This window comes from Passer domesticus, chromosome W (genome assembly GCF_036417665.1).
Source record: "Passer domesticus isolate bPasDom1 chromosome W, bPasDom1.hap1, whole genome shotgun sequence".
NCBI lineage: Eukaryota > Metazoa > Chordata > Aves > Passeriformes > Passeridae > Passer > Passer domesticus.
In genome coordinates, this window is record NC_087511.1 from 47181670 (window position 1) to 47193992 (window position 12323).

Below are 12323 nucleotides of genomic sequence, written 5' to 3' on the forward strand. Positions count from 1 at the left end.
ACCCCAGCGCTGTGTGCCCCAGCCCAAAGCACCCCAGGGCTGTGTGCCCCAGCCCAAAGCACCCCAGGGCTGTGTGCCCCAGCCCAAAGCACCCCAGGGCTGTGTGCCCCAGCCCAAAGCACCCCAGGGCTGTGTGCCCCAGCCCAAAGCACCCCAGGGCTGTGTGCCCCAGCCCAAAGCACCCCAGCGCTGTGTGCCCCAGCCCAAAGCACCCCAGCGCTGTGTGCCCCAGCCCAAAGCACCCCAGGGCTGTGTGCCCCAGCCCAAAGCACCCCAGCGCTGTGTGCCCCAGCCCAAAGCACCCCAGGATTGTGTGCCCCAGCCCAAAGCACCCCAGCGCTGTGTGCCCCAGCCCAAAGCACCCCAGGGCTGTGTGCCCCAGCCCAAAGCACCCCAGGATTGTGTGCCCCAGCCCAAAGCACCCCAGGATTGTGTGCCCCAGCCCAAAGCACCCCAGCACTGTGTGCCCCAGCCCAAAGCACCCCAGCGCTGTGTGCCCCAGCCCAAAGCACCCCAGCGCTGTGTGCCCCAGCCCAAAGCACCCCAGGGCTGTGTGCCCCAGCCCAAAGCACCCCAGCGCTGTGTGCCCCAGCCCAAAGCACCCCAGGGCTGTGTGCCCCAGCCCAAAGCACCCCAGGATTGTGTGCCCCAGCCCAAAGCACCCCAGGATTGTGTGCCCCAGCCCAAAGCACCCCAGCACTGTGTGCCCCAGCCCAAAGCACCCCAGCGCTGTGTGCCCCAGCCCAAAGCACCCCAGGGCTGTGTGCCCCAGCCCAAAGCGCCCCAGCGCTGTGTGCCCCAGCCCAAAGCACCCCAGGATTGTGTGCCCCAGCCCAAAGCACCCCAGCGCTGTGTGCCCCAGCCCAAAGCACCCCAGGGCTGTGTGCCCCAGCCCAAAGCACCCCAGGGCTGTGTGCCCCAGCCCAAAGCCCCCCAGGATTGTGTGCCCCAGCCCAAAGCACCCCAGGACTGTGTGCCCCAGCCCAAAGCACCCCAGGGCTGTGTGCCCCAGCCCAAAGCACCCCAGCGCTGTGTGCCCCAGCCCAAAGCACCCCAGCACTGTGTGCCCCAGCCCAAAGCACCCCAGGATTGTGTACCCCAGCCCAAAGCACCCCAGCGCTGTGTGCCCCAGCCCAAAGCACCCCAGGGCTGTGTGCCCCAGCCCAAAGCACCCCAGGGCTGTGTGCCCCAGCCCAAAGCACCCCAGGACTGTGTACCCCAGCCCAAAGCACCCCAGCACTGTGTGCCCCCCTCCCAGAGCTCCGGGAGCAGGTGATGGCTCTGCACGACTGACACCTGCAGAAAATGGACACTGCACGGAGCAATCACAGCGGCGGTGGCTGCAGCTCTTCCATTCCCCCGGCAGACCTTCCCCCGGGGCTGTGTGCCTGCCCTAAAGCTTCCCCATTTTCCGAGCCAATGCTCTCGATGGGAGCTCATCTCTGAGCTCCCCTGGCATGCCCGGGGGGACACGGCTGAATCCCCGAATCCAGGCACAGACTGGATTGGGGCTCTGCCTCCTTTCACTCCCATCCCCTCCAGCTCAGCGGGCATCCTCACCTGTGGCACACGGGCTGCTCTGTTCTCAGGGAGACAGGAATTTCCCTCAGTGTCCGTGTGGAAAACCAGCCCAGGAGGGCCAAGGGAACCCCCCTGGCACCTGGGACCTTCCCACTCCCCCTCCTCTCCTCCTGCCTCTGCCTCCTCCCAGCAGCAGCAGCAGCCTCGCTGTGTGCTCCTGGAATAAAGTGCATTTTAACCCCTTTTCTCTTTGAATCCATTGGTTTATAAACAAATTGAACCTTGCAAGGTGTGCAGATTCCAGCATCGGTTTCCTTTCGCCGTGTTGTAAACTGTGAGTAGTTCTGCAGGAGTGAGTAAATGCCTGTTTAAGGTTATTTACATCAATAAATAAATATTTACCCCTTTTGAAGCATCTCCAGTCCTTTGCAAACAGGTTTCCAATTTACAAAAATCAATTAAAATCTGATATTAAAATGCACCAGCCCACGGTGCTGTTCCCGGAGATGTCACTCAGCCTCCATTCCAAGCCCCACATCAGCATTCCAAAAGCTCTGCTGCTGAAAGAGCAGAAAGTTTCACCTTTTAATTTTTCATAGCGGATTAATTTTTAATTTTCAGACATCAGAGAGAGGGGGAAGTTCCCCAGGAGCCTCTCCCGCTTCAAAGCGCGCTCCAGGCAACCGCTGCACCGAGTGTCAATTTATCACACCGGAGGGAGGCTCCCGTCCACATTTCCCCTGATGTTTTTTTGTTGTTCAGACAAAAGTGTGAATGCTGGGGAAGTTTCTAAAGGCTGGGAAGAGGCTGGACAGCAGCGAAGCCTCCTGAGCAGCCGGGGCAGGAGCAGAGGGAGCACACCCTCCTCCACTCGGAGCCTGAAGTATTTCCCTGCTCCTCCCAGCTGCTGATGCTCCAAGGCTCTGGCTGCAGCTGGAGGAGAGGAGAGGAGAGGATTCTGCAGGCCCCGTGCCCCCCTGGATCCCCCTGCTCTGCCCAGGAACAGAGGCTGGACACACCCACGCGAGTTTGGAGACCGAGCAGGTAATTCCAGAGCATCCCACGGCACAGGGGCCTCCTGTGCCATGCCCCAAAGGCAGTGCCCAGCCCAACTGCTCTGAGCTCCTCCAGGGAGCTCGCCAGCCTGGCAGGGCTGCGGGCTCCAGCTGCACAGGGACAAGGCAGGGAATGAGGAGATCCTTCCAAGCCAAACCATTCTGCCCCCATCCCAAAGGAAATGGAGATTTGTCAGTGACAGACTGCTGAAGAGTGGGCAAAGACCACGGACACCCGTGCAAGGCAACGCGTTTCAGCCCAGGTTTATTCCACGAGCATATTTACACCGCGAGTTTCAACCCACAGAGGGGGGAGCAGCTGTGTGGAGAGGCAGACACTGGAACACCACAGGGTGACTGCCTGTCCCCTGTCACCCAGGGGCACCCCCAGGGCACCCCCAGGGCACAGGGACGAGGCCCAGGACACGGGGAGCTGGCAGCAGCAGGGTGGCACGGGCAGCAGCCCTGGCACAGCACACAGACACAGAGCTCCCGGGCTGCAAACCCCACCCTGCACCACACAGATAACCCCAAGCACAGTAAAAGACATTTCATGTCTCTTTTGGAGCCAGGTGAGAAATGGATCCCTTCATTTGGGGAACAAGTACCATTTTTAGCTTAGCAGGCAGTGCCAGCCTCAGGTCCGAGCTCTGCGGCCAAGGAAAAGCTGCACAAACAGAGATACTGAAATAAAAGGATTGGAGAGATTTTCTCTCTTTCCCATGAGCAGAAACCAGAAAATTTCACACAAAATATTCCACAAAATCAGATATGTAAGAAGGAAACACAGTCACAGCGAGTGTCACACAGGAATATTCCTACTGAAGGAAATATTTCAGTACATCCAGTCAACAATTCATTTTTTTCCATAATTTTGATCATTTCTCCATTCAAAATGGCCCCCTTTGTCCTTTATTTAAATAAATACCTGCACCGGTGGCAAAAACCACCTTTCTACATAAATACTTTTTTTTTCCCCCAAGCCTGCCATTTAACAGCATTTTTAAATTATTTATTTACATGTGGACTATTTTTCCTTCCGGCCTGGCCACGGCAGCACATCCAACCCCTTCAGACAGCAGCTCAGCACAGGCCCCCAGACCCCATCCCCAAGTGGTCACCATGTAAACACTTTTTGGTAAAAGCCTTTTTGGTAAACACTGCCACTGCCGAGGGATGGGGGTGGGTGCCATGCAGGGGACCCTGGGGAGCTGCAGGGACAGACCCTGGCTGTGCCATGGCCATGAAGGGGTGCAGGGACAGACCCTGGCTGTGCCATGGCCATGAAGGGGTGCAGGGACAGACCCTGGCTGTCCCTAGACCATGAAGGGGTGCAGGGACAGACCCTGGCTGTGCCCAGACCATGAAGGGGTGCAGGGACAGACCCTGGCTGTCCCCATGGTCATGAAGGGGTGCAGGGACAGACCCTGGCTGTGCCATGGCCATGAAGGGGTGCAGGGCCAGACCCTGGCAGTGCCATGGCCATGAAGGGGTGCAGGGACAGACCCTGGCTGTGCCATGGCCATGAAGGGGTGCAGGGACAGACCCTGGCTGTGCCATGGCCATGAAGGGGTGCAGGGACAGACCCTGGCTGTGCCCAGACCATGAAGCCCTGCAGGGACAGACCCTGGCAGTGCCATGGCCATGAAGGGGTGCAGGGACAGACCCTGGCTGTGCCCTGGCCATGAAGGGGTGCAGGGACAGACCCTGGCTGTGCCCTGGCCATGAAGGGGTGCAGGGACAGACCTTGGCTGTGCCCAGACCAAGAAGGGGTGCAGGGACAGACCCTGGCAGTGCCCAGACCATGAAGGGGTGCAGGGACAGACCCTGGCTGTGCCATGGCCATGAAGGGGTGCAGGGACAGACCCTGGCTGTGCCATGGCCATGAAGGGGTGCAGGGACAGACCCTGGCTGTGCCCAGACCATGAAGCCCTGCAGGGACAGACCCTGGCAGTGCCATGGCCATGAAGGGGTGCAGGGACAGACCCTGGCTGTGCCATGGCCATGAAGGGGTGCAGGGACAGACCCTGGCTGTGCCCAGACCATGAAGGGGTGCAGGGACAGACCCTGGCTGTGCCCAGACCATGAAGGGGTGCAGGGACAGACCTTGGCTGTGCCATGGCCATGAAGGGGTGCAGGGACAGACCCTGGCTGTCCCCAGACCATGAAGGGGTGCAGGGCCAGACCCTGGCTGTGCCATGGCCATGAAGGGGTGCAGGGCCAGACCCTGGCTGTGCCACGGCCATGAAGGGGTGCAGGGACAGACCCTGGCTGTGCCATGGCCATGAAGGGGTGCAGGGACAGACCCTGGCTGTGCCATGGCCATGAAGGGGTGCAGGGACAGACCCTGGCTGTGCCATGGCCATGAAGGGGTGCAGGGACAGACCCTGGCTGTGCCCAGACCATGAAGCGGGGCTCCTTGCCCTCGTGGCCATGAGGACGCTGTCCCTAGACCATGAAGCGGGGCTCCTTGCCCTCGTGGCCATGAGGACGCTGTCCCTAGACCATGAAGCGGTGCTCCTTGCCCTCGTGGCCATGAGGACGCTGTCCCTAGACCATGAAGCGGTGCTCCTTGCCCTCGTGGCCATGAGGATGCTGTCCCCAGACCATGAAGCGGTGCTCCTTGCCCTCGTGGCCATGAGGACGCTGTCCCTAGACCATGAAGCGGTGCTCCTTGCCCTCGTGGCCATGAGGACGCTGTCCCTAGACCATGAAGCGGTGCTCCTTGCCCTCGTGGCCATGAGGACGCTGTCCCTAGACCATGAAGCGGTGCTCCTTGCCGTCGTGCGCCATGAGGATGATGTTGCGGTTGGAGGTCCAGATGAGGCGCGCCAGGCGCAGCGCGGTGTGCGAGCCCGGCGAGGCCGGCTGCACCGGCGGCACCTGGAAGGTCTTGACGCAGCGCAGCTGCGGGGCCGAGTTGAGCATGCCGATGCTGCCCAGCAGGGAGGTGTTCATCTGCGGGGACAGCCTGCCTGAGCCCGGCTCCGAGGGTTTGCAGCTCCCAGAGAGAGACCCAGCAGGACCACCAGGGTGGGGAGGGACCCCGGAGCTCGACCCGGCCTTGGGTCTGCATGCCCCCACATGGATTCCTGTCCCCGGCAATCCCTGGGGTGGTTCATTCCCACTGCCGTGTCCTGAATCCCGAGCAGCGCCCGCTCCCAGCCAGCCTTGTCCCGGGTGTAAATCACGGCACCCGCTGACATTTCCACAATTTAAATCATCGTGAGTAATAACCCTTTTAGGATGACTAATGCTCCTGATTTTCCTGCATTAATAATAGTGCCAAGCGGGACACGGAAGGGAAAAATCACCAGCGCACGGGGTCACATTTGAGAAGCACACACAGGGTGTTGAACCCCTCGTGTTTGGGCTGCGATTTTAAGGATCAGCTCATTCCACGCCCTGCCGTGGGCAGGGTCACCTTCCAGGGGCAGGGTCACCTTCCAGGGGCAGGGTCACCTTCCAGGGGCAGGGTCACCTCCCGCCAGTCCAGGCTGCCCCAAGCCCAGTCTGACCTTCCCTCCCCCGGGATTTTGTCCCCGCTGGAGCCGTTTAATGCATGAAGAGCAGGGATGAAATCCCCCCCGAGGTGGTGGCACACAGGAGGAGGAGGAGGAGGAGGAGGAGGGTGTCCTCACCTGCCAGAAGCACAGGTGGCTGTCCGAGTTGGAGTAGGTGGCCAGGTAGCGGCCGTCGGGGGCGAAGGCCACGGCCGTGATGGGTCCCTTGTGGCCGTGGATGGTCTGGGAACAGCACACACCACAGCAGTGAGGGGCAGGCCGCCCCAGAGAGCTCCTCTCCCCCAGCAGCACCCCAAAAAGGCCCCAAAAACCCAAGTTCTCCTGGAACACCCCACCCCACTGGATCAGCACCAGCAGAACCCCACCAGCAGCCCCCGTGACCATCCCCGGGTGTGCACCTGCAATGAGCCTGATCTATTAAGAACCCATTAAGGTATTAATTTATTCCTGGTGGAAAAGGTGAGTGAACCCCAAATGTCTCTGTTTAATGGGATCCCCACAGTTAATTAGTTAGCCCCATCCCGCTCTTTAGCACTTAACAAGCACGGAACACTTGTCAATAAAAGATGTTTTGGTGAGACAAAGGTTGAAATCAATAGGAGCAGCACACTTGTTGCTCTTTTTTACTCCTGGAATCCGTTCCAAGAAGCACAAATCCTTGAGGGAATCCAGCTGCTTTGTTATTTAAAGGCAGTGCTTCTCTAATTGATGCTAATCCTCCCCAGCCAGGATTTCTGTGCTCTTAGCAAAGGCAGACCACAGCAGGCGCTCGGGCACACAGGGTGGGACACCAGCTTGGAAACGTCCTCACTGTCCCCAAGGATGGGGCAGCTGCTCCCAGCTCCCCTCTGCGAGGGCCTGAAGGGGAAGGGCACCTGCCCCATCACCCCATCACCCCATCACCCCACAACCCAGTTCCCAGCCCAGAGCTGGGGACAGTCTCCACTGAACTGCACAAGCCCCTAAAGGTGATGTAAAAACCCACTCTGGATCAGTAAGTGCAGCAAAATGCCAGATTTCCAAAGAAATCCCCGTGTTTGAAGCAATGCAAGGGAAAGCTCTGCAAACCCACGCCGGTTCCAGCACCTCTAATCATCTGATTTAATAAACAAACCAGTGGAAATCCCTCCCTGTGCTATCTGGCCCATCCAGCTGAGGCTGCACTCAGGAATTGCCTTTTCTCTGGATTTCAGGGGGTGCTTTCCAGGGACAGCTCTGCTGGAAGTGCAGGTGTGGGCTGCAGGTTTTTAAAGCCCTGCTTTCAAGAGCAGCATCTTCTCCTCTGTCATTAATTAAGCCAGGCCACGATTCATTCCAAATGGAATATTAAATCCTTTTCTGCCTTCCACATAAATCAAACTTTGCCAAGGCATCCAGGACTGAAAGAAAATCAGCCCTGCACAATCCAATTAATGCTGGGATTGCTGGGATTTTAATTCTGGAAGGACCCAGGACCAAACATTATTGATTCCAGCCCAGGCTTAAAAGTAGTTTTTGCTTTGAAATAAACCCAAAATAACTTCTGTTTCTCTTTAATCTTCCGGTGCAAATGACCCAGGTTTTAGGTACAAAAATTACATGTATTTCTGAAATGCAGCTCTAAATATTTATGATGAATCCCAAGATTTAATCAATAAAAATGGAATATTTCAGAGTCTCCCCTTATAGACCCAAATATGGTCGTAAAGGAAAAGAAGATAATTAAAGAACCTGTACTGAGGAATTAATTGGGGGATTTTGGGCCAGATTCGGGTACTCAGCAAGAATTCACCTGGGAAAAGATTAATATTTTCCCATCAACTATCAGGTATCCTAAAATTCAGTTACCTGCCATCTCTCTCTCCAGTCTCATTTTAGTGTTTAATCTGATATAAAATAGCATTTATAGCATCAGTATTTTCCTGTGTTACTGCACCTTTAAGTGCAGGATTTTTACCTCTGTGTTAATAATTAGGAATCTTACGCAAAATATTAAGAATTTGGTTGGAATGTAATATTATCTTAGTGTTTAATTGGGCAAACAGAGCTTGTGCTCAACGATACCTTAATCCTGTTGCCTAATCCTTTGACATTGCTATGAATTATTGTTGTAACTGTTACTCCAAGGGTTGATTTTGGGATAAAAATTGCCATTTGTGCCTAATTCGGGCCGTGGCCGTGGGGCTCGGGGCTGGGCAAACAAAGGGCACATTTCCAGGTGGAGCTGCTGCCCTCAGAACTGTTTCCAATTCCCTGAGAAGCATCAATTATCTTTATCAAATCCCAGATCTCATCTCAGCCCCGATCAAGATGCAGGACTGCCAGAGCCGGGAGAAGCTGGGAAGGAGGAAGGAGGGGATCAATAGTCATCATGGGATTGTGATGGAAGGTGCTGAGGGAAGCTCCACCTTCTTTTTGGGGAGCTGCTGAGTTTAACCTCTGCCTCACCTGGGACAGGAGCGCCGCACAACCTGCTTTAATCTTTAATTTTTAAATCTTTAAAATAAAATCACAGAGCCACCCAGGGAATGGCCCTGGGGATGGAGCTGAGAACTGGCACGGCCCTGGAGCCCCGGCTGGGAGAGCCACGCTCAGCCCCAGGGACAGGGGCAGGGACAGGGACAGGGACAGGGACAGGGGCAGGGACAGGGACAGGGAAAGGGACAGGAACAGGGACAGGGACAGGGACAGGGACAGGGGACAGGGACAGGGAAAGGGACAGGAACAGGGACAGGGAAAGGGGCAGGGACAGGGACAGGGACAGGGAAAGGCAGCCGTGATTTGGCTGTGCAATGGCAGGCAGTGCCCCAGGGTAAAACACCAGGATAAAACCACACATGAACCTTGCGGGGCACCTGGAGCCCCCCCTGGGTGAGGGCACTGCACATCTGCCAGGGGCTGCTCCATCCAGCGGGGAGAGCCTGGCACACAGCCCTGAGCCCCCTGCACCCCAAAGAACCTGCCATAAACCCACTGCTCCATCCAGCGGGGAGAGCCTGGCACACAGCCCTGAGCCCCCTGCACCCCAAAGAACCTGCCATAAACCCACTGCTCCATCCAGCGGGGAGAGCCTGGCACACAGCCCTGAGCCCCCTGCACCCCAAAGAACCTGCCACAAACCCACTGCTCCATCCAGCGGGGAGAGCCTGGCACACAGCCCTGAGCCCCCTGCACCCCAAAGAACCTGCCACAAACCCACTGCTCCATCCAGCGGGGAGAGCCTGGCACACAGCCCTGAGCCCCCTGCACCCCAAAGAACCTGCCATAAACCCACTGCTGCTCCAGCCGGGAAAGCTCGGCACGGATTCCACAGCAAACACCACTGCTAGCTGTTCCCAAAACTGGAATGGAGTTCAGCCAGTTCTGAGGAATTCTTTGCTTCAGAATGGAACCCCTGTCATGTCTGAGGGGGAACGGGTGAGGGGAACATGGAGGGGAATGTGTGAGGGGAAGATGGAGGGGAATGTGTGAGGGGAACATGGAGGGGAATGTGTGAGGGGAACATGGAGGGGAATGTGTGAGGGGAACATGAAGGGGAATATGTGAGGGGAAGATGGAGGGGAATGTGTGAGGGGAACATGGAGGGGAATGTGTGAGGGGAACACGGAGGGGAATGAGTGAGGGGAATATGGAGTGGGAACATGGAGGGGAATGTGTGAGGGGAACATGGAGGGGAAAGTGTGAGGGGGAATGTGTGAGGGGAACATGGAGGGGAATGTGTGAGGGGAACATGGAGGGGAATGTGTGAGGGGAACATGGAGGGGAATGTGTGAGGGGAAGATGGAGGGGAATGTGTGAGGGGAAATGTGTGAGGGGAACATGGAGGAGAATGTGTGAGGGGAATATGGAGTGGGAACATGGAGGGGAATGTGTGAGGGGAACATGGAGGGGAATGTGTGAGGGGAAATGTGTGAGGGGAACATGGAGGGGAATGTGTGAGGGGAACATGGAGGGGAATGTGTGAGGGGAACATGGAGGGGAATGTGTGAGGGGAAATGTGTGAGGGGAACATGGAGGGGAATGTGTGAGGGGAACATGGAGGGGAATGTGTGAGGGGAAGATGGAGGGGAATGTGTGAGGGGAAATGTGTGAGGGGAACATGGAGGAGAATGTGTGAGGGGAATATGGAGTGGGAACATGGAGGGGAATGTGTGAGGGGAAGATGGAGGGGAATGTGTGAGGGGAAGATGGAGGAGGAGTGAGGGGAAGGTAGAGGTGAATGGCTGAGGGGAAATATGGAGCGGGAATGTGTGAGGGGAGCATGGAGGGGAATGTGTGAGGGGAATATGGAGGGGAATGAGTGAGGGGAAGATAGAGGTGAATGGGTGAGAGGAAATATGGAGCGGGAAGGTGTGAGGGGGAATGTGTGAGAGGAAACATGGAAGAGCAATGAGTGAGGGCAAATATAGAGGGGGAATATGTGAGGGGAAATATGGAGGGGAATGAGTGAGGGGAAATATGAGGGAGCAATGAGTGAGGGTGAATATGGAGCGGGAATGTATGAGGGGAAATACGGAAGAGGAATCAGTGAGGGGGAGTATAGAGCAGGAATGTGTGAGGAGGAATGTGTGAGGGGAAATATGGAGGAGGAATGAGTGGGGGAGAATCTGGAGAGGGAATATGTGAGGGGAAATAGGTGAGGGGGAATATGGAGGGGGAATATGGAGCAGGAATGTGTGAGGGGGAATGTGTGAGGAGGAATATGGAGGGGAATATGGAGGGCTGCTGCTGCTGCTGTGTGGGACAGCACATGAGCACAGGGATTCTCCTCGGAACGGGGACAGAAGCCGTGGCTGAGGACGGGCTGGCTCCCGGAGGCAGGGAGCAGGGCATTTATTGGGGTGCCATGGAGACGGGTGAGCAGCCGTGGGCAGCGAGCGGTGGGGTCAGCAGCTCTGCTGTGGGAGCCATCAGCAGCCAGCCACGCTGGGGCACACATCAGTCCCAGCACGGCGAGGGCACTGCCAGCCCCAGCAGCCCCACGGAGCCACATCGCAACAGCAGCAGCACCCCGAGAGGGTTAACGGGGTCATGTCATGGCAGAGGAGAGAGAACCTGCTTTTGATGTGGAGCTATGGAGAAAGAGATTCAGTGTTTGCATTTGGAATAGTCTGAATACAGTCTACTAACATAGTAAATTTTACTGAGGGGAAAGCCCATCCTAGACAAATGCTGGTTTAATTTTTATTAAAAAGGGGGATTTTTGATACCCATCATCCTATTGATCACTCCAAGTAATTTCTCAGTCAGTTCCTACAACCACCTTTCTCAAAAAAATTAAAATTACCTGGAAGGGGGAAAAAAACTAAACCCAAAATGCTTTTTAGGATCCCAAAACCCCTCACAGGAAAGAAAATTAAAAACCTGAGCTTTTCTCTGATGGCACAGCTTTTTCAGCTGCACCGTCCTAAAGTTATTCCATGTTTTTGAGCAGCCAGAAAAATCTGCAGTTGTGAGAAATTACGTATAAAATCGGACTTGGAGGCAGGAACCTGTATCCAATAGATGGTACTGCCCCATAGTAATTGATCTGGAAAATTTTTGTATCTCACTCATAATAATTAAACCTGAAAAGGACCTAATTATCCTGGGAGTCCATTTGGTCACCCGCAGCACTATTTTTCATGGTTAATGTGGAAGACTATTTAGAAAAGTAAGGAACTTCTGAATATTGCACTTCTGAACTTCTGAATTTACAGCACAGAGTAACTAATTCCAAATTTCAGGGGACTGTCAGCCCAGGAGAGACAACCCTGGGGCGAACCCGGTGGCACCCGCGCGGTGCCAGGGAGCGCGGCCAGCAGCGCTCCTCGACTGGGCTGCTGATCCCTGGTGCTGTCCCGGGCACCCAGCAGCAGCAGCAGCAGCGATGCCCCAGCCCCTGCTCACCTGGCACTTGCCCGTGCGGATGTCGTAGAGGGCCACGGAGCCGTGGCGCGCGCCCACGGCGACGCGGTGGCTGCGCTCGTAGTAGCTCACCATGTAGAACCTGGGGGGCAGCACAGCGGGCAGTGAGGCTGGCACGGCAGGCTCAGAGCTGGTTTACAGCCCTGCTCGCTGCCCTGGAACACCTGGCACTCCACAGAAACAGCTGAGGGTGGGTGTGATCCATGGAACCTGAGCAGATTTGTCCAGCAGGTTTATTTATGGCATGGGGGTACCCTCCCTGTGCTGGAACAGCTCAGTAAAGCTGGTTAGGTGCCCATCCAACACCCTGCGTGACTGAGGGCATTTCCCCGTGGAA

The 12323-nt window shown here is 56.4% G+C and overlaps 1 protein-coding gene across 1 annotated transcript in view; it reads right to left on the minus strand.

Moving 5' to 3' along the window:
• Positions 1-2816: 2816 nt before the first annotated feature.
• Positions 2817-12323, minus strand: part of LOC135289035 (WD repeat-containing protein 7-like) — a 48171-nt gene continuing 38664 nt past the window's right edge. Inside the window, exons 26-28 of the mRNA XM_064402418.1 lie at positions 11969-12068; positions 6218-6322; positions 2817-5534 (exon numbers count right to left, since the gene is read on the minus strand). Of these exons, the coding sequence (XP_064258488.1) occupies positions 5331-5534; positions 6218-6322; positions 11969-12068 (409 nt within the window). The 3' untranslated portion in view covers positions 2817-5330. The remainder of the gene's footprint in view (positions 5535-6217; positions 6323-11968; positions 12069-12323) is intronic.